The sequence below is a fragment of the Epinephelus lanceolatus genome, chromosome 18 (assembly GCF_041903045.1).
Source record: "Epinephelus lanceolatus isolate andai-2023 chromosome 18, ASM4190304v1, whole genome shotgun sequence".
Taxonomy (NCBI): domain Eukaryota; kingdom Metazoa; phylum Chordata; class Actinopteri; order Perciformes; family Serranidae; genus Epinephelus; species Epinephelus lanceolatus.
Window position 1 is genome coordinate 38795702 of NC_135751.1, and position 21811 is coordinate 38817512.

At 39.8% G+C, this 21811-nt stretch overlaps 1 protein-coding gene across 3 annotated transcripts; it reads right to left on the reverse strand.

Annotated features, from left to right (window-relative positions):
• Positions 1–343: 343 nt before the first annotated feature.
• LOC117250915 (FAD-dependent oxidoreductase domain-containing protein 2-like) lies at positions 344–21327 on the reverse strand. Of its 3 annotated transcripts, XM_078161713.1 has the most exons (12): positions 20702–21327; positions 19594–19641; positions 19406–19504; positions 10816–11036; positions 10170–10475; positions 9835–10086; positions 8344–8652; positions 8016–8182; positions 7438–7603; positions 7036–7262; positions 1829–1999; positions 344–1558 (listed from the first exon to the last, which is right to left on the reverse strand). In XM_078161713.1, exons 2-12 carry the CDS (start codon positions 19606–19608, stop codon positions 1326–1328), a joined length of 2166 nt encoding a protein of 721 aa, XP_078017839.1. In that variant the 5' UTR covers positions 19609–19641; positions 20702–21327; the 3' UTR covers positions 344–1325. The 3 variants fall into 3 exon arrangements, with proteins under 3 accessions (XP_078017839.1, XP_078017841.1, XP_078017840.1); XM_078161715.1 differs by lacking the exons at positions 19406–19504; positions 19594–19641; positions 20702–21327 and adding an exon at positions 15737–15868; XM_078161714.1 differs by lacking the exons at positions 19406–19504; positions 19594–19641; positions 20702–21327 and adding an exon at positions 15613–15751.
• Positions 21328–21811: the final 484 nt, after the last annotated feature.

Below are 21811 nucleotides of genomic sequence, written 5' to 3' on the forward strand. Positions count from 1 at the left end.
ATATGCACAATAATGATTAGATTTTTAGATTTACACGATATGTAAAAGGCATATTATTATGTATATAAATATTTATGGAGGAATAACAATAAGGGGGAGCAGCCAAGAGACAAGGTGCTGCTCAAGTGATAAAAAAAAAAGTTTGTGTTGTTTTGTGTCTATTTATGTAATTTTTCTAATCAATGGGTTTGGCTATATAAGTTCTAAAAAATAAAATAAAATAGGTCGTTATTATGGGTGTTGGAAGCAGCAGATCTGAGAGACCTAAGCTGTAACATAAGCATGGCAATGTTTTCTGGCCGGACAAATGATTGGTTCACGTATGCACACTGTGAAAAAGCAATAATGGTCCAAAAACACTTTTATTTGAATTAAAAAACAGTCTGTAATCAGGTAACATCATGTATAATGTATATATGCATAATCATTCTGTAACACCCACCCTCCGTCTATATATATTCATATAATGTTGATTTCCATGATATGAAAATGTTATATTCTGATTTATATGTAAATATTTTGTGAGGAATATCAATAAAGGAGCATTCCAGAGATAAGGTGCCTCTCCAGTGATATGCAGTGGGGGCTGGGTTCCCAAAAAGTTGCATGATGATGCAGCCTGAGGGGATGTGATATATCTTTCCTCTAATCTTTGCTTTTTGACTTGTGAATTATTGGATAATTTTGCATCATTTGCCCCTTAAAGCATGATCAAAATAAAGAAGGAAAGTCACTCTTTGGTTGAAACAGTCAAGTGTGAGACATTTACATCAGGTGAGGAGAGTTTGTAGGTAGAAACTGACATAATTTAAAGGAGCAGTGTGTAAGATTTAGGAAGATTTGGTGGCATCTAGTGGTGAGGATTTCACATCACAACCAGCTGACACTTCTCCTGAATTGAATTCCTTCAGTGTTCATTGTTCAATGTCCCTATCTAAAGCCAGTGTTTGGTTTTCTGGGCTACTGTAGAAACATGGCGGTGTAACATGGCAATCTCTGTGGACAAGGACCTGCTCCCTATGTAGACATAAAAGGCTCATTTTAAGATAACTAAAAGAAAATCTCATTTTCAGGTGAGACTACAGAAAACACACTTATTATATCATATTAAATTCAATTTCTGCCAGTACATCCCCACTAAATCCTACACACTGGACCTTTAAGGGGTCACATGCCATAAACGTGGGGAACCACTGATCTGTAGGATGATATTCTGTCAAAATATTTGGTCTCATGGAGGAAGTTATCATGGGTGCTGGAGGTAGCAAGTCTGAGGGACCTTAACAGCATGGTAGACAGAGCTTTAGCACGCTCGAGTCAAACAATCAGAAGTCAAGTTTCAGTCCTGAAGACACGGAGGCTCCAGCTTGTGCCAGGTATTTGGGGAATGCGGGGTCGGCCCCTGATGTGTCCGCATCCTGCTCGACAGGCATCAGTCCAGTGTCATGATCGCGCTGCCACAGCTGCATGTTGTGAGCGACACCCTGATGCTTCAAGTACCCTTGCTGACAAAACAGCGGCGGCTTTCGGTGGGTGAGGGATGAGCGGAAACATGATTCTGAAAGACATGAGAAAACACAGGAACCAGTCAAACGCCTAATCTGATGTACAATCAGGGATAAATGCTGCTGGTCTGCTCTCTGTAGCGCAGGATTTATACTTGTGCGTCGGCTCTATGCAGAGCCTACACACACAGGTATAAATCCTGCATAAGCTACAAACCAAATATATTTAAACATCTTGATTTATATTAATCAGTAATGTTAAGCAGTTACCCACACAGATCAGTGTTAAATTAGTATTTCAAGAATAATGTTTGCAGCTTTACCCGCATAGAAGGCCCTGAGGTCAGTTTGGACACAGTGCTCGAGGAAGCGCCGCAGTGGCTGGATATGAGATATGGGACCCTCCCACTCTGTGAGGAAGTCCTCCACCATGTGATGGATTGCTTTGGGCCTCGGTAAAGGCCAGCCTTGGGGACGGAGCTTCATTTCTTCCTCTGGGGGAAAAAAAAAAAATCTTTAACATTCACTCACAGTTTGTTCCCTGTCAAACTAGGCAAGGCAAGGCAAGTTTATTTGTATAGCACAATTCAACACAAGGTAATTCAAAGTGCTTTACAGAGACATTAAAAGCAACAAGACACAATTTAAAACAATAAAAACAGTTGATTAAAAAGGGAAATAGAAATTGAGAATGATAGTGATAATAATAAAATACAGTAACATAAAATAAAAACAGGCTCAATACATTGAACAGTCAGGATAAGAAAAGAAGTAGAATAATAAAAGGCATAAATCAGCAGTGTGTAGTTAAAAAGTACGGGCAGTAGAATACAGCACGTAAGTATTTAATCTAAGAGTACGCTTCAGTAAACAATAGTGTTTTTAGCCCCGATTTAAAGGAGCTGACAGTTTGAGCAGACCTCAGATCTACAGGAAGTTTGTTCCACAGGTGAGGAGCATAATAACTGAATGCTGCCTCACCTTGCTTGGTTCTTGTTCTTGGAACACACAACAAACCAGTTCCAGATGACCTAAGGGGTCTGGATGCTTCGTAGGGAACCAGTAGATCAAGCATGTATTTTGGTCCGAGACCATTTAGGGCTTTGTAGACCAGCAGTAAGATTTTAAAATCTATTCTTTGACTCACAGGAAACTAGTGTAGCGATTTAATGACTGGTGTAATATGGTCCAGTTTCCTGGTGTTTGTAAGGACTCTGGCGGCAGCGTTCTGAATCAGCTGCAGTTGTCTGATTGATTTTTTTGTTAAGGCCTGTAAATAAGCCATTGCAATAATCCAACCTACTAAAAATGAATGCATGAATAAGTTTTTCCATGTCTTGTTTAGACAGAAACCCCTTAATTCTAGCTATATTTTTCAGGTGGTAATAGGCAGATTTAGTAATAAACTTTAAATGGCTGTTGAAGTTCAGGTCTGAGTCAATAATAACACCAAGATTTCTGGCTTGATTTGTAGCTGTCAATGACATAGAGCCAAGGTGGGCGCTGATCTTTGCCCTTTCATTTCTAGGGCCAAAAATTAATACCTCTGTCTTTTCTGGATTTAGCTGGAGAAAATTCTGGCACATCCAGTCATTGATTTGATGAATACAGTTACTCAATGAGAGTAAGGGATTGTAGTCGTGTGATGACACTGAGATATAGAGTTGTGTGTCGTCGGCATACGTATGATAGGAGATGTTGTGATGTTCCATAATCTGGGCTAGGGGTAGCATATAGATGTTGAATAGAAGTGGTCCGAGAATGGACCCTTGAGGAACCCCACATGTGATCGTAGTTCACTCAGATTCATGGTTACCAACTGACACAAAAAAGTCCCTATCTTGTAAGTAAGATTTGAACCATTGTAGCACAGTGCCGGTGAGTCCCACCCACTTTTCCAATCTGCTAAGTAGTATATTATAATTAACTGTATCAAATGCAGCACTGAGATCTAGTAATACCAGGACAGAGGATTTGCATGCATCATTATTCTGATGAATATCATTTAAGACTTTGATAAGTACAGTCTCAGTGCTGTGGTGTGGCCGAAATCCAGACTGAAATGTGTTAAAAAGATTGTTTTGCATCATAAAAGTATGGATTTGCTGAAAGACAACCCTTTCAATGATTTTCCCCAAAAATGGCAGATTTGACATTGGCCTATAGCTACTAATTGTTGTGGCGTCCAGATATGATTTTTTTTTAGGAGAGGTTTTATTACTGCAGTTTTCAAGGCCTGGGGAAACTGGCCTGCTTTAAGAGAAGTATTTATTATCTGCAGTACATCTGGAGCATCTCTGCAGTTAAAAATGGTTTAAAACAAGTGTGAAGGCAGAATATCAAGGCAGCATGTTGTGGGCTTTAATTTTGAAACCGTTTCTGTTAGAGCTGTGTAATCTAGGAGGCTAAAATGTCCTAGATTAACCGGAGGACAGGAAGGCACAAGTGTTATCATTCCTGAGCTGGAGCTGCACACTGCCTGTCTTATCTGTAATATTTTGTTTGTGAAGAAGGCTGCAAAGTCATTACATGACTTGTTAGACAGTAGTTCAGGAGGGAGTGATGCTGTGGGGTTGGTCAGTCTGTCCACTACAGAAAAAAGTATGCGGGCATTATTACTGTTTCTACTGATAATCTCTGAAAAATATGATTGCCTTGCATTCTTCAGTTCCTGGTTATAGTTGTGAAGACTCTCTTTATAAATGTCGTAATATACCTGGAGTTTGTTTTTTCACCACCTGTGTTCAGCTTGTCTACATACTCTTTTGTATTCTTTAACCAGTGTGGCGTTTCTCCAGGGTGCCTTTTTCCTGCCTGACATAACTTTGGTCTTAACTGGGGAGATAGAATCAATAACAGTCATAACATTGGAACTAAAACTGCTTACAAGGTCATCAACTAGAGCTGAGGGAAGGGTTTGTGATGGTGTAAAACCCAGGGTGAATAATGCACAGGTGTTGTCATTTATATAACGCTTTCTGATCACCTCTGCTTCACTTTTCATAGGATTAGCAAGGGTGGTCATTTTGAATGAAACACAGTAATGGTCAGATAAAGCGACATCGTTCACCACAACCTCAGAGATATTAAGACCTTTGGAAATAATTAGATCTAATATGTGTCCTCTGTTATGTGTTGGTTCTGTGACATGCTGAGAAAACCCAAAGTTATCCAGAATATTTAACAGTTCCTTAGCACACCCATCTGTAAGATTATCAACATGAATGTTAAAATCGCCCACTAAAACAACACAGTCAAATTCCATGCACACAATAGACAGCAATTTGGCAAACTCATCAAAAAACCTTGCATCATATTTGGGGGGTCTATAGATGGTCACTAAAATTGCTCGACAGGGGGATTTTAACTGAGTGGCAACATATTCTAAGGAGTCAAATTGACCATAAAACATTTGCTTACACTGGAAGCTGTCCTTGAACAGAGTGGCAACTCCGCCTCCTCTCTTATGTATTCCTGCTTCACTAAAGAAACTAAAATTTGGAGGGGCTGTCTCAATTAAAACTGCTGCACTATTTTCCTGACCTAGCCAAGTTTCAGTTAAAAACATAAAATCAAGTTTGTGCTTGTTAATAAAATCATTGATTAAGAAGGATTTGCCAGCCAGAGACCTGATATTTAGAAGTGCTAGTTGTGAAACGTTATCTGGCATAAGTTTAGAGACAGACTGTGTTTGACATGAGATACATATCAGACTTGATGGGTTGACTGTCCTTGATTTTCTGCAGTTGTTTTTATTTTTGCCATGCTGCCGGCTGAGTGACATTGCCGGCATAAGGGGGAAAGCGGCATGGTGACTGTCCTATCTCTTCTTGTCTTGACATTCTTTCTGGGACAGAGACAATCTCTGCAGGTTTCTTGTAATGTGGAGGACAGAGTCACAGACCGTGACATCATCATCATGGGAGGCGGTTGTTGTTTTTGGAGCAGTAACTGTCTGTCTGTCTGCTCCCTGTGTGCTGACCTTCCTGCTTATCAGTGCATATATGTTCTGATAAGATGACTCGATGGTGTGACGTATGTTGCAGCCAAGATATCTGGAGCCAAGGTTGTTTGGGTGAATCCCGTCTGACATGAAGCAGCTTTTCATGTTCCAAAAAATATTAAAATTGTCAATAAATCCAACCTGTTGCTCAAGGCAAGCTGATGACAGCCAGGTGCTTAAGCCAAGGAGTCTGCTGAAGGACTCGCAACCTCTACCGAGTGTTGGGATAGGTCCAGAGATGAAAGACACTCCTGAGTGAAGTTTTTTAAGTGTTTCCAATAAAAACAAAAAGTCTTTCTTTAGGGTCTCAGACCCAGATTTATTCGTGAGGATGTCAAATGAGCCAGCATGAATAACAATCTTCTTAATATGTGGCCATGTAGACATAATGTCTGGTAGCATAGCTGCCACCTCTCTGACTGATGTGTTATTCACAGTTAGATTTTCAGTCCTGGCCATTTCCACCTGCCTCGTTATAAAATCCCCAGTCAGAATAGTGTCTATCCTCTTAGCTTTGTTTTTGGCAGAATGCTCTCTGGCTCTTGGCCTGGCACTGGCTTGTGACCGGTTAACTTTGTTATTGCTCAGTTTCATAGTCTCACCTTTATGAGTTAAGCGACTCTGTTTCCTCTGTTACTGCTCTGTTTCCGTGGTGTGTGCGAGGGGGGACACAGAGCTGTCCACGCGGGGAGGCTGCCAGCTGTTAGCCGGGAGGGGAGCTGCCGAGATGGGAGCTGCCGGCAGAGGACGACTCCCAGAATGGGGAGACGTGGGACGGGCTGCATCATCCTTGAGCTCATCGGAGTCCAGCGCTTCGACCCGCGATGACTGAGGCTCAAATCTGTTGGAAAGGCTGAGGTGGGATGAGAGACCGACGCCGAGCGAGGTCCTTTTTTTGCTCCATAACACCACCTCTGACCATTGTGGCTTACGACGGGGCATTGAACTGCTGGGCTGCGGAGGAGAGGTAGGATCCCAGGCTACTGTATCCTGAAGAACAGCTTTTAACGAGGCGATCTGTAGAGACTGCGTGTGAGCCACGTCCAGGGTGTTTGTCAGCAGCTCAGATTGGGACTCGAGTTCCGCTGACAGCCGTCGGATGTCTTCCTTGAGGTTGGCAATGATCCTGTCTTTCTGAACAAGTTGCTGGTTTTCATCGGGAGGGCTGGATGTAGCCATTAGCTTAGCAAACCAAGCTAAGTTGCTACAGGTTGCTTCACAAGTCAGCTCCACTCAGGCTTGCACTGTGCCTCAGCCCTGCTCACACAGTACTAAAGTTGTGAAAAAGTGGTGAAAATATGGCAGTAGTCCTCTGTATCTCTCACAAATTAAGGTCCCAATGCTTTATAAGTATCCAGGATCTACTTTCTGTAGCTTTTAGCAGGAAAAAACAAGTATATCCACAAAGAATGTAAGCAAAGCGAAGCGCAAGCAGCAGAGCGTCTGCACTGTAAGAAAGCCGGAAGCATAAAAAAAAAAAATTAAAAATAAATAAATTAATAAATGTTTTAATGTGTTTGTCCTCACCAGTAGGAAGTGTGTCATAGTAGTATAAAACAGGATGCAAAAAGTTGGATTGCCAAGCTTTGGTCCAGTCTCTCTGCTCCCTGCCCCGCCCCAGATAATCTATCTTCTTCTTCCCGTACTGCATGACGAGAACTATCAGTCCGTGGTGGGTGACCTCATGACCCGACAGAGAGGTGAACTGAGGCAACGCCTGGAGAGTAAACTCTTCCACGTATTCACAGTGAGAGCTGAGAGTCATGGAGAGAGGAAAGGACCAACATATGATGAGCATGAAAGTGATTAACTGTACATTTGTGTATTGTGAAACAGTCAGGTGATGTAATGTCTTGGCATCCAGACAGTTAAGGTGGTCTGGGCATTAATACCTCCTGACCTGATGATGTTAAAATAACATCCACTTACCCTCGAAGAAGTATAACGTCCCCCAGCACCTCAAACATTTGGTATGACCCAGAGGCCTCGCTGACCCGCTTCAGGATCCAGGACTGGAGCTGCATTGTCAACAGTTTTGTGGATGGCCAGGGGTTGCTGTGGTAACGCTGTTCAAGCACACGATGTACAGCTCGCGCTGTGGCAGAAAATACACAATGTATTTAAATATCACCTTAGTTACATGTACAACTGGCACAAAGGGCTGCTTTATTAAAATATACAGTTGTCCAATTCATTGGGGTGGCAAAGTTTAATTAATGCAACTGTAGTTAGCTTTTTACTTCTGATTATCTTGCTGAGTGTCAGAACCTTTTGTTTTATTTGCAAAAAATCCCATTTCCTTTTTGTTAAAGGAACCAGAGCAGCACTAACTTCCAGGTAGTCCTACAAAAAAAACGTCATCCCCGCAGCACTCTATTTTGACAAAGGTAGTTGAGAGTTCATGGTCCACATAGATGTGATAACTGTAGCAGAGAGCATGCTTTGAATGAATGGAGCATTGTTTGCTCTTAATGTCACAAATGAACAAACACCTGTTGGACTCTCACCTGTGTAACGGAATCCATGGATGAAGCCTCCAGCAGACAAGCGGTAGTCTCTGGAGTGAGCAGCAGTTCCCAGCACAAACAAACCAGGGGTGTTGGTCCCTTCATACCAGGCTGTCACCCCCGGCAACCTCCCTTTTGCATTGTCACTGTTTGGAGGGCAGGCAGAGCTGCAGGAGATTGAACGTTACATAAATAAAACAGCTTGGACTTTCTTATACATGGAAATAAGATACAACAGAGGGGCATCTGTCGACAGGCCAGTACATTACTTAATGTACGGATACTGACACAACACAATAAAAGCCTTCCATGTTACATAAGTCCATACCTGTCAAATACGCTGAAGTTGAATCTGAACCCGAGGCATCGAATCACACGGTCGTAGGGCTTTCGCATAGCATAGTTGTCCAAGTGATACCCCGGCAGTTCGTCTCCTGTCACCTCAGAGCTGTTCTTGTCTTGTATGTACTTCTTTAAAGTCAAGTACAACTGTCTCTTCTTCTCTTTGTTCTTGGTGCCCGATCTCCTCCTGCCTTGCTCCTTTCGTTGAACGATGACTATTTTGTCCAGGCTTGCCTCCGCTAACCCATCAAGGGACTTCAGCTGATATGTGTCTATGATCTCATTATTCACAGCTCTGAAAACAAAAACAAGATGTCACTTTGCATTATACGTGCTGATAGATCCAAAGCAGAAAGGTTGGTGAAGCTGACAAATAGTTAGCTAAAAGTAATGGATGAACAGTTGAATTGGTAACTAATGCCTCACACTACATGACTTTAGCCCTGATTGTCCACTCGCCAACTGGAGCTCCCCGACAGAGGCCCCACCTTAAGCGCTTTAGCGCTAGGTCAAGTATCGACAACTTTAAAAGTCGTGTAGTCTGAACTGAGCATAAAACTAATGGGTAAACAGTTCAAATAGTTAGCTAAAAGTAACGGATATATGTTTAAAATAATTTTCTAAAAGTCATAAATAAATAGATACATAGTTTGCTAAAAGTAATGGATAATTAGGTAAAATGCTTGACAAGTGCTAAAAGTAACAGAAAAACGATTAAAATTGTAAGCTAAAAGTAATGGATAAATGGTTAAAATAATTAGCTAAAAGTCAGAAATAAATGGTTAAATTATTTTGCTAAAATTAATGGATAAATAGTTGATAGTTAACATTAGCTAAAGTTATGGATAAATAGTTAAGATAGTTAATGTTAGCTTAAGTCACAGAAAAATGGTTACAATAGTTAGCTAAAAGTAATCCTTACAATAGTAAGCTAAATGTAAGGGATAAATGGTAAATCAGTTAGCAAAATGTAATGGATAAATAGTTAATATCATTACCGGTAGCTAAATTAGCAGACGTGAGCTAAAGTAATGGATTAAAGATTAAAATCGTTAGCTAAAAGAAATAGATAAACCTTTAAAATCATTAGCTAGAAGAAATGGACCAACGGTAATAGTAGTTAGCTTAAAGTAACATAGTTTAAATAGTTAACGTTAGCTAAAAGTTAAAGAAAAAAGGTTAAAATACTTAGCTAAAAGTAATGGTTAAAATGGTGTTAAAGGCAATTAATTTAATACTTTAAACAGTTAGCTTAGTGACAGATAAACGGTTAAAATAGTTAGCTTATAAATAATACAACATCCAGCCATCCAAAGTGGGAGTATGAATGCAGAGCTGACCAAAACAGCCTACACACTGGGTACTTGAGGTTTTCTAACAGGGCTGTGGGGACTAGTTCTGAAATAAAAAGTTTGGGAACCACATATCGTAGAGACAGAACAGATAAGGGAAGAAATCACCAAATCTTTAGCACTACCTGAGGTCTCCAACATAATGAGTTTGCCAAGCCAGTCGAACAGGGCTGGAACTGAGCATGTGCACCCGACTTGCTCTTCCCAGGATGCTCTGCGCTGTTTCGAAAGCCGAGTTCCCCTTGCCCAAGATAAGTACGGCCTGGTCCTTGTAGTCCTCTGGATTAGTGGAGATGGACTCGTAGCCTTCAACCAGGTCAGACCCGAGAAACTCTACCTTCTGAGGGACCCACAAACCTGTGGCTGCCAGTAGGACGCTGAAGGACAGAGGACAGCACGATGCAATCCACAACCCAAACCAATATAAGATCATTTCAGATTCAGCGGGACACAAATTTACCTGCATGTGTAGTCTGTCACATGTTGATCAGTCAGGATGTAGCTCCTGCCGGTGGATGACTGCACTGCCCTGATCCTGCCGATGTCCACGCCGTACCTGACCCTCAGCCCGAGCTCCTTCACGAACATGGAAAGGTAGAGCGGAAAGGCATCGGCTGGAGGGTAAAACTCACTGCTCACCCTCTTAAACAGGAGGTCAGGTTTATCGCTCAGCAGCGAGTTCCAGTCGTGGCGCAGGTTGAACTCTCGGTTCTGCCTTCCTGTGTAGACCTTGTTGATGCTAATGAGCTTCCTGTGCCTGGGATACCTTGATACACAAAACAGAGCAGAGAAGGCAAAGGTGATTCAGGAGGGTAGATAGGTGCAATTTCCAAGCACCATTTCTTGTAGAGTTCTTCTGATACTGCGTTTCCTAAAATGCGGGTAGTCTGTCCACCCGTCAGTTGTTGAGTTGAGCCTGAGACATGCAAGAATTGTACATCCATACAGGGTTAGTATAAAGCGGTTACCTTTTTTTAACGCAACAATATCGGATTGGTACTTGGTATCGGACGATGTGCAAGTTCAGGTACTGTAATTAAAGTGGTATCAGAACATCTCTAATTTCTTGTGTCTCCTGTTCAATATGTCATCACAAAGTTTCCTACTTGTTAAAGAAGCTGCCCGGTCCTGAGTTCCTCTCCAAGATGATGTAGTCTCTGTTGGCCTTGGAGAGGAAGTATCCCATCTGCAGTCCTGCAGGCCCGGCTCCGAGCACACAGTAATCGTAGCGACGGGTGGCATTGTGGTGGTGATGATCATCAGAGGAGCATGTGACACAGCCAATCAAGATGAAGAGGATAAAACAAGGAAGGTTCGAATCCATAACCTGTCGGACACAAGGCAGTGTGGTAAAAGTTTGAGTAATGACATGATACCATAATAAATAAAATGACATAATAAATCAATTAATAAAACTCCATTAAATATTTCGGATGTTTTAGTCAGGAAGACTGAGTATGGTCGTAGCAACGGGATGATTGTGTGGGTGGGTCTTGCCTCACATTTAGGTCAAGACGTCCCCGAGCACAAAACGAGCTATTTTACTAAATAAAACAAATTACAATGCCAATCCTGACCAAGTAATGGGTTATCTAAAAGCATTTTAGCTGATTTTATTTCAGGATGTCTTCCTCCAGCAAGCTTGCTACTAAAGTTGGCTGATTCTAGATAGCTAGCAATGCTAATAATTACTAGCGAGCTAATAATGCTAGCAAGCTGTTGAAACTGCATTACTACACTACTGCTATAAGGGGATTTATACTTGTGCAGCAGAGCCTACGCATGTGGCCTACACTGTTGTGAGCAATTATACTTGTGCGCTAGTCGGTGGTGGGGTTTCTGTGAAGTGCTATAAAGTTTAGTTGATTCAAAACACACACTAAACACACATTAAACATGGCTTGATAGAGGCAATTTCAAACACAAGTACACAAATCAGCTTCACTGTAACTCGCAGCATTCACAGACAAACACTTGTCTTTATCTGGACACATTTTCCCCACAAATACAACATGCTAATGTTATTAGCACAAGTCTATGGTATTTTACATTGTATAAATTAGCCCAGTGGCTAGCGGGCTTTTCCTCTACTCATATGAAGCCAGGGACAACAGCAACATTTAACAAAGGTAACATTACAAAATTCAGCTCCATTACAACTCACAAGGTTCACTGACAAAACAACTGTCTTATACTAAACACGTTTTCCAAACAAATACAACATGCTAACATTATTAGCACAAGCCTATAGCATTTTACATTGTATAAATTAGCCTAGCGACGAGCGGAGATCTCCTCTGCTCATATGAAACCAGGATAAATCACATACAAGACTTAAAATGCTATTTTTGTGGAGGCTTTATTGTCTTCACAATTTATTGTTTCTTATCTCTGAAATTTAAGTAAATCAAAGCTTTGTTGCCACTGAGGGAAATGGTTTCAGCTTACAGAGACAGACAGGAGGTCTGCGTTGCTGCGACGAGTAGTTACATTTCTGGGGAGGTGAACGTCAGGCTACGGTGTAGGGTATGTCGACGCAGAGCCTACGCCTTAAGTATGGCGTTGATTCGAGGCAGACGTATAAATTTCGCTTTAGAGCTCTCAAATTTCAACACAAAGTAGGGGATGATGCCCCCATCCCCTTAATTCCTCTTTCAACCAATATATGGCATGAGTAGAAGAAAAGTCCACTAGCCACTAGGCTAGTTTATACAATGTAAAATGCCATAGGCTTGTGCTAATAACGTTAGCATGTTGTATTTGCGGGGAAAATGTGTCCAGATAAAGACATGTGTTTGTCTGTGAATGCTGTGAGTTATAGTGAAGCTGATTTGTGTACCTGTGTTTGAAACTGTCTCTATTAAGCCATGTTTAATGTGTGTTTAATGTGTGTTTTGAATCAACTAAACTTTACAGCACTTTACAGAATCCCCACCGCTGACCAGTGTTTTGGAGGTGTAACTGCAGCGTGACACAGACACACCACTGCACAAGTGTAAATGTTCACATGGACGTAGGACACAGCATAGCCTCCACATAGGGCTGACGCACAAGTATAAATCCACCTTAAAACAACAGTTAAGCTGTAAGTTAAGTTGTATGTGGTAAGACACAAAGGAATATAGAAACTATAGCAAATAAACACCAAAAAATCCACTTATATCTCATCTGGACACATCTGGTGTCATTGGAATCATTATGTTGAGAATATTTCAACATTAGTCTTGTCATTATTATTATTTCTTTCATAGAGACTTGTTTATAAATGGTCTAAGACAGGTTATAAATTGTATTATGTACTTCCCTCCCAGCCTGGATGGACATGAGGGCCATGATTAGGCAACACTGACTACATCTTGAGTCTCGCTACTCTGAAGCACAAATATACAAACCAGCCCATAATAATCATGGCGTCTGACAGCCCACTTCCCCCTCTGGATAACAAAACCAATGGAGGGCTGCCTGTACGAGGGGGCGTGTTAGAAATACCATAAAACACAACAGGGTGGAATATAATGGAGAAAAGCTACTGAAGATGTCCCACAGTCTCTGACCAGGGTGTTGTGATGAGGGAAATATGTGCACTGCATATTTTTCAAGTATTCAATATTAAAAACAAAAAGAAATCCGGTTTCAGAAAATTAATTAATTAAAAAAAACTCTGGTTTCAGGTGTTTTAGTTTCCATACACATCATAAAAAATAAATAAATAAAAAAGTAAATCCGGTTTCAGTAATATTTGGTGTCCGATATATTTTTTCTATACACACAAAAACAAAACAAAAAAAAGAACCTCCAGATGAAAACTTATGTCTCTGATATGTTTGTTCCACACACACACAAAAAACCCCCCAAAAAACTCTGGTTTCAGTAATAATAAAAAGAAATCCGGTTTCAGTGATATTTGGTTTCCGAAAAGTTGTTGTTTTTCCCATCCACACCAAAAAATAAAAAATAAATAAATAAGATAACAAATAACATAAGATAATAAACAATAAAAAAATCCGGTTTCAGTAATAATTGGTATCCAATATGTTTTTCCCCATACACACCAAAAAATAAAGAATCAAATAAAGAATAACTCTGGTTAATAAATAAAATTAAAAATCAAGTTTCAATAATATTTGGTGTTCCGTGTGGGTTTTTTTCATACACACCAAATAAATAAATAAATAAATAAATAAGATGAAAAAAAAAATAAAAATAAAAAAAATAAAAAATAAAAACTCTGGTTTCAGTAATAATTAATGTCTGATATGTTTTTTTCGTGCACACTATATAAAATAAAAATAAAAAAACTGATTAATAAATAAAATTTAAAAAAAAAAAATCGGTTTCAGTGATATCAGGTGTCTGAAATGTTTTTTTTCCATCCACACCAAAATAAATAAGATAACAAATAACATAAGATAACAAAGAATAAAAACTCTGGTTTCAGTAATAATTGGTATTCAATATGTTTTGCCACCAAAAAAAAAATTAATTTAAAAAAAATAACCCTGGTTAATAAATAAAATATAAATTCAAGTTTCAGTAATATTTGGTGTCCCATGTGTTTTTTTTCATACACACCAAATAAATAAATAAGATGAAAATAAAAAAAATAAAAACTCTGGTAATAATAAATGTCTGATATGTATTTTTTCATGCACACCAAATAAAATAAAATAAAATAAAACTGATTGACAAATAAAATTTTAAAAATCCGGTTTCAGTGATATTCGGTGTCCAAAATGTTTTTTTTTAATCCACACCAAAATAAATAAATAAATAAGATAGCAAATAAGATAACAAAAAAATAAAAACTCTGGTTTCAGTAATAATAATTAAAAAAGTAAAGTATCCAATATGGGTTTTTTTCATACACACCAAAAGTAAGCACAAAAATAAAAAAAATAAATAAATAAATAAAACCTTTGGTTTCAGTAAGAATTGGTATCCAAAATATTAATCCACACACACCAAAAAAAGCAAAAAAAAAAAAAAAAAAAAAAAACTTATCAGAAGAGCTTATGAAGGTAAAATATTCTGTAACGTTTGTATGGATACAAAACACTGTGTTTAGTGAAATGAAGCCAACACAGGAAGTTCCAAAACCTGCAGTTCCTCTAATGTCCACTTGAGGCTGGCGCTAAGAGTGAGTCAATCCCCACAGACCTCCATGTTAAAACTTTACAGCAGAAATAAACATGTTTACAGCCTGATACAAAAAAACTGTTTTGGTCTCTATAGCTAAAGTCCCCGTTTATGACAGCTGTACAGGAGTGAATTTTTATATAACTCATCCATTTAAATGTTATGAAGGCTTGAAGCTGCATATATTAAGGGCGGGGCTGCTCTAAGTGACATCATCCTCATCTCCTCAGTCAGATCCACCTCTCACTCCTCCACAGCGCTAGCCTCTCACCCAAATATGGTCACCTCTGGCTCCAAAAAAACTAATAAGGCGACGGCCGAAATGCCAAACTTGAAAACGGGAGTCCACAAACCAATGGGTGACATCACCGTATCTGTGTCCATTATTTTATACAGATGTAGGCTCATGAACTCTTTTGGCCATGATAAGAATCTGATCTCGTGCCAGCCCTGTACTGTATATTTTATTTGACCTAAATGGAATAACTTCCTGGCTGTAACTGTAAAGCTGTCTCTCTTTCTCTTTGCTCTGTCAGGACGTCCAACAGGCCTTCACACAGTCACCATATGTTACTGTGTGTGTCACTGTTAGTCTGTGTTACTGTGAGTTACTCTGATCAAACTGCTGAAACAAATTCAGTTGTGTTCTCTTCATCTCTGCTGCAGGGTGACGCATGATAGACGCATTAATCCACACTTGTGTTTTAGTGGAACAGTTTAAACACATGATATCTGCTGCTTTCTGGCTGATAAAGACTTTTACTCACCGTCACGTAGAGGACACAGAGTGAGTGGAGGATCCTTCTGTCCAACTGTTCCTGTCTGTGTAACTTTGCCCAGGCAGGTGGGACACACAGAATTATTTTCTGGCTGATAAAGACTTTTACTCACCGTCACGTAGAGGACACACTGTTCCTGTCTGTGTAACTTTGCCCAGGCAGGTGGGACACAGGATTATTTGTCTACAAACAAAAACATTTAGTGGTCTCTGCCCAACCAATGGAGGGCTGCCTGTAGGAGGGGACGTTAGAAACACCACAGAACACAACAGGGTGGAATATAGGGTTGGGTACCGAAACTCGGTACTTTTTGTACTTGGTATCGATTCACGTTGGCACTACCGAGTACCGATTCACTTAAAATGAAACGGTGCCAAATTTCGGTACCTGAGGTGGAGGCGGAGCGAGAGCGCATGACTGGCACCTCAGACTCGGCAACAATGGTGACAAAAACAATGTGCAGACAAAAGTTAACGTGCAGCACTGTTCTTAAATGTTCTCAATAAAATGTTGAAACTGAGAAGTTTAGACTATGGGCCCAAACGACGCATAGTGCGTCCAAATTCACACCTGTTCTTCTCTGTGGATTTTCTCCGCGACCGTGCGTCATAGCGAGAAGCCACGCATATCAGCGGAAACAGCAGAATTGTAGCTTCCCGACAAGGCCAAGCACTTGTCGGTAATCCAATGTTTTCACAGCGAAAAATTACAATAAAATGATGTATAACAGAGCTTTCATACAGCTTTGCACACACATTACTCTTGGATGGATTACTCGCGAACACAGGCTCGCACAGAAATACCACGCATATCACATGAAAGCGCAGGACCACACACATCATTGTGCTGTCATCCCATCACGCTCTAAGTACAGATCAATTGTCTACAAAATAAAAACTTGACGAATTTCTTTACAATCCATTATACAGATCTTGTTATCAGTCACTTCATATAGTGAGGAATATCGTATCTTACCACGTCTTAGGCTTGCGTGTGTTTCTCCCTGTCTGTCCACATTTGTAGTCCGGCTTTCAAGATGCAAATATCTCCATATTGTCCAGTTGACACTCCATCAAACTTGGTATGACAAGACCAGCCACTTCACCTTTGCGCATCCAGACAACTGCAGCCTAATGCATGCTGACAGGGCCGTAGTCACCATATACATTGAGGGGGACACGTGCCCCCCCCCACCAATGCCCAAAATGTCTCCCCAATATATAACTGAAACTGAAAAACAAATATTATCTTGGAGGACATCATTGCACTTGGTTGACTATTTTTCTATGATCTTAGATGTAAATATTGCATGTTTCCTTCAGATAAAACACATTTTTGACTTGTGAATGAGTCAATGGAATTTCTTGCAATAATGAAAAAATACTGGCAATCATGTCCGCCTGGCACAAACCACATGTTTTGGACAGCTGTGAAGTGACGGTATGTCCCAGCATCATGGTTCTTATATTGCCAGATTCCAGAGAGTCTCCCCTCTTCAGATATGGCAGAATATGTCTTTTTCCAACTTGCTATGCTGAGATACATGTAAAAATGTAAGAATTTAGTCACACACATTTGTTTTTTTCATTGATATAAAAATTAATATAAAATACAGACACACAGAAGGACATGAAATGATGAGATGTGAAGATATAGAATGTGTATGTAGCCTTTAGAATGACTATCATATGAGCTTAAAAGTGAAGGCAGTAAAAATAGCCCAAAAACACCTAGGGCCCATAGGGTTAAAAAGTACTGAAATAAGGTGCCGTTTGGTACCGGTACCGAATTCCAGATACCGGTACCTCAATAATAATAGAAGGACTGTTCACTCTATAAAGGTGTGTTCACACTGCACCAGTTTTTTTTTTCGCTGTCACTCGGTTTCACCCCTTTGATATCGCTTCATCGCTCAGTTGCAATCGCTCGTCAAATGTGGCAGAAATCAACAGACTCGCTTTTTAACTTTGATGACGTCATTGAAGCGATCAGGGAATTTCAGGGAGGGGAGGGGGGGGGTTCTTCACTGTCATGACATGTCAGCTACATTAAAAGTATAGCTGCAAATTAAAAGCAGCAATAGATGTAAAAAACACACATAGACGATACATCTGTGATTAGTTCCCTAATTTAATTTTAATTTTATTTTTTTATAGTGGTAAAACTACAGGGTAAAGCTACAGAACATCACATTTGGAGACGTTCAGTGTATCATTCAATGACGCTACATCAAGATGGACGTGTTTGCTTGCACTCTGCTCTTCAAACTGCAACCACCCTGCTTGTAATGGACAAAAATAAACAAACAAGTCTTTTTGAACAACTCTTTTTTTGTATGTGGTGGGAATCTCCAGGCACCTCACAATTTCGTTCCATCTGATTCAAAGAGGTACGATTTGATGATTAGGCCATTATTGACGCTTCACAATACAACAACATTTTTGACTACTTGATACATAGCAAACTGTATTTATAGTGATCTATAAAAAAAATTTAACAGATGAATTTACTTGCCTACCATCTGGCTCTTGTACAGGTCCCTTTTCCCTTAGCCTTATACCCAAAATATTTCCATACCTGAGCTGTTAAACCAGTGAAAGTGTATTCTTCTGCAGCTGCACAAACTAACCTTTTGTGGGATTCTGTGTAATGCAATAGTTCAGAGGAAATAGGATCCAGTAACTACTACTATTAACAGTAAATGGTCCACAGCCTTTATATTTTATGGAATTAGTCTCTTTTGTTTATGTTAAGGCTGATGCGCTCTGTTCATGTTTGTCTCTGGGTGATGGCCGAGGAAAGTATTGACATTATACTTCATGTTCGCCTCGCAGATGTAATTATTTCGACATTAAATAAAAAGATGCTTGCAACCTCTGTGTTTTGTGAAGATGAATTACAAGTTAACTCAAGCGTGCTTTTATGATAGGGTACTGCTCACACTACCTGCTATGATGAGTCAATGAGAACTGACTGAATAGGACTCGAGTACAGACAGCCTGACAGCTACACTGACTGAATGAACCAGAATTAACCATTTTCTCAGAGTGGAAAGCAATGCAGCAACGGCACTGAAAGAACAAGCCAAGACCGATTAACTTGGACTCAAGTCAAGGGCGATGGTGAATTCACATGTTCCTTGGATGGTCGTTCTTTACGTCAGTGTGTTCATGAGCTTTAAGTTGTAATGTGGAACCAACATGGACGCTACAAAGAAGATGTACGTTGTTTTTCATTGCTTAGAGCGTTTATACAACATGTTGATAACGAAAAGCAAAGGACCCGGATCAAGTGCGCCATTAAATGTGATCGGCACTAATTTTTCAGATTATTCCAACACCACATGAAAGCAGCACAAAGCTGCAGAGGTAACTTTCCCCTCAAAGAACAACAGATCGTTGGTCAGTGACATTTCTGTAACATCGTATTGAGCTTACAGTCAAGCCTACCTGCATACAAGCAGGATGCTAAATCGCTGCATTCAAATGAATAATTCATCTTTATAAATGGAAACTTAAACATGATGACTGGTAATGCATTAAAGAGAAGTTTTGTGGGGCGGGCAGCACTAGCGGGCCAACGTGCATACTATAATGGAGCATCACAGAGAAACTGATGCCATATTTTACAACAAGTATTAAAACCTGAGGTGTTTGATACATTTCCATGAATCAACTCGAAGAACTGATACTGTGAGAAGAATCACTCCACCCATCACTACATCCTGCTGCATCATACATGACTTCCTCTGACACTGTCCTGACACTAATCATCAACCTACCAATGCTTTCGTTGCCGTTGCAGGAGGAGAAATGCAGGGCTGTCCTTCCCTTGTCATCTGCTGCACAGGGGTCGATGTCGTCTTGCAGGAGCTTTCGAACTGGAAGAACAAAATGTTATTAGCAAAACACACATCCTTCCCTTACACCACCTGCGAGGCATGTTGCTGCATCACCTCTCTGTTCGTACCTGTGTCGATGTCATTGCTGTTTGCTGCTTCCCTCAGTCTCTTCACAGCTGTGGAGATAAGACATTCAAAGTGACAAGTATGTAAACATTGTTTTGTGACTGGATGAACGGGGTCAGATTGTAGAGCAGCAAACAATGGCTTCATTCACTGGCTTTACACTTTCAGAAGGGTGTTGTTTGATGAGCCACTGATATCACAACTGTACATACAGTATCCTGTTCATCGGTGGAGCACAGGATTGTATTTATTTCAACATTTATTTATTCTTTTAATTGTTTCTCTATTTATTTATTTAAGCATTTCTTTTTTCTGTATTTTATCTATTTGAGTTTTTTTCTGTTTTTATTTATTCATGCATTTAATTTGATATTTATTTCACCATTTATTTATTCTTTTACTTGTTTCTCTATTTATTTTTTATTTGTTTTAAAAAAAGACTTCTGTGTTTTATCAATGTATGCATTTATTTCAGCATTAAGTTATTCTTTTAAATGTTTTGGGATTATTTATTTTAGGGGTTTTTTGCTTTTTCAATTTTTCCATTTATGCATTTATCTCAGCATTTATTTAATCTTGTAATTATTTGTGAAGTTATTCATTTTTTTTTTTTAGAAATCATTCTTTCTGTTTTTTATTTTTTATGCATTTAGTTTAACTTATTTCATCATTTATTCTTTTTATCATTTCTGTATGCATTTAAGCATTTATTTATTTATGTATTTTATTTATTCCAGCATTTTTTTATTCTTTTAATTATTTCAGAATTTTTGTTTCCTTATTTATTTAGTTATTTTCATATTTATATATAATTATTCCTGTATTTATTGATGTGTTTTTTATTTATGTCATTATTTCTCCATATACCCAGTCTAGCTTTCATATTAAATGAAATTATAATTAAAATAAATAAAAATTGCAGGTTTTTGTCTTGTTTTGAAGTGTAGACCTTTATTGTTGTTATTACTGAAAAACCTAATAAAAATCATTGAAAGAAAACACATCAGTGATGAGACACCAAGTCTAAATATTTACATACACATCATCTTTAGCTTTAGTTTTTTCACGCACATATATTCTTAATCATCAGATAATATAACCGTCTCTCACCATAGATATCTTTCCCCAGAGGACCGAGGTTCCGCAGGGCTCTGTGGTGCCTCCTGGTCCTGCTCCCCATCACCTTCCCCGTCTTACTGGTCACCCCACCGGCTCCCAGCTCGGCTCGTCCCGGCTCCCACAGCAGGTGCAGGTACCTGAGCTCTTTATCGTCTCTCTGTCCGACCCGACCTAACACCACCTTACCCTCCCCGGTCCCACTGATCCCGAACCCGACAGCAGCGGTCCCCCCAGGGTCCATCCTCTCCATGTTGCCCCGCTGCTCTCTGTCCGCCGCCTCCCGGGGCTCATCCTCGGCTCCGGGCTCCACCATGTACTCCCCCTCGGAGCTGGAGCGCTCATTGTCCGAGGCTGTAGCGACGATTGGACTCCACCCGTCCATACTTCACCGTGACATATGGAGGCTGTTTATACTGCGGTGCTACTGCCGAGGCGACAAGGAAATACACATATCTTTAATGTCGCTCAGCTCTGAATGTGACGTGTGAGCAGTCAGCGACATCATGGCGACGTTACACTGCACGTACACTCACAAACTCCCCCGTTAAAGTCTCTCCATCCCGGTTAACGTGTTTTATTTTACCCGCACAAGAAGCCTCCTTCCTTTACAACACCAAAATGTCTCCTGTTTAACGTTACTGTGTCAATGTAGTAAAATACACACTCATTGTACAGTCAGGGCACTGGCGACCAATCAGATTCAGTGTTGTTCATTAGCTCCTGTCCAATAGGATCAACGCAACCGGGCAGCCAATCAGACAGCCCTTGAGCTGGACCGATGATTAATTTGCGCATGCGCACCTTGGAAAAATCTGAATACTACACAGAGCACGTTTATTTGAATTAAAAACAGGTTGTATTCCCTCTTGTTTCATCAAGTTACATCATGTAAAATATCTATATGCACAATAATGATTAGATTTTTAGATTTACACGATATGTAAAAGGCATATTATTATGTATATAAATATTTATGGAGGAATAACAATAAGGGGGAGCAGCCAAGAGACAAGGTGCTGCTCAAGTGATTAAAAAAAAGTTTGTGTTGTTTTTTTTAAAAAGGGGAGGACAATTATTATTACTATTTTTTTATTCCTTTAA

What these genes read in the sequence shown, in the direction of transcription:
- LOC117250915 (XM_078161713.1), bottom strand. An exon ending in CAACGGCAACGAAAGCATTG is followed by an intron (nt 11,037 to 19,405) that starts GTAGGTTGATGA and finishes TGTGTCCGACAG; the next exon opens with GTTATGGATTCGAACCTTCC. An exon ending in CATTATGTTGGAGACCTCAG is followed by an intron (nt 8,653 to 9,834) that starts GTAGTGCTAAAG and finishes TTTTGTTTTCAG; the next exon opens with AGCTGTGAATAATGAGATCA.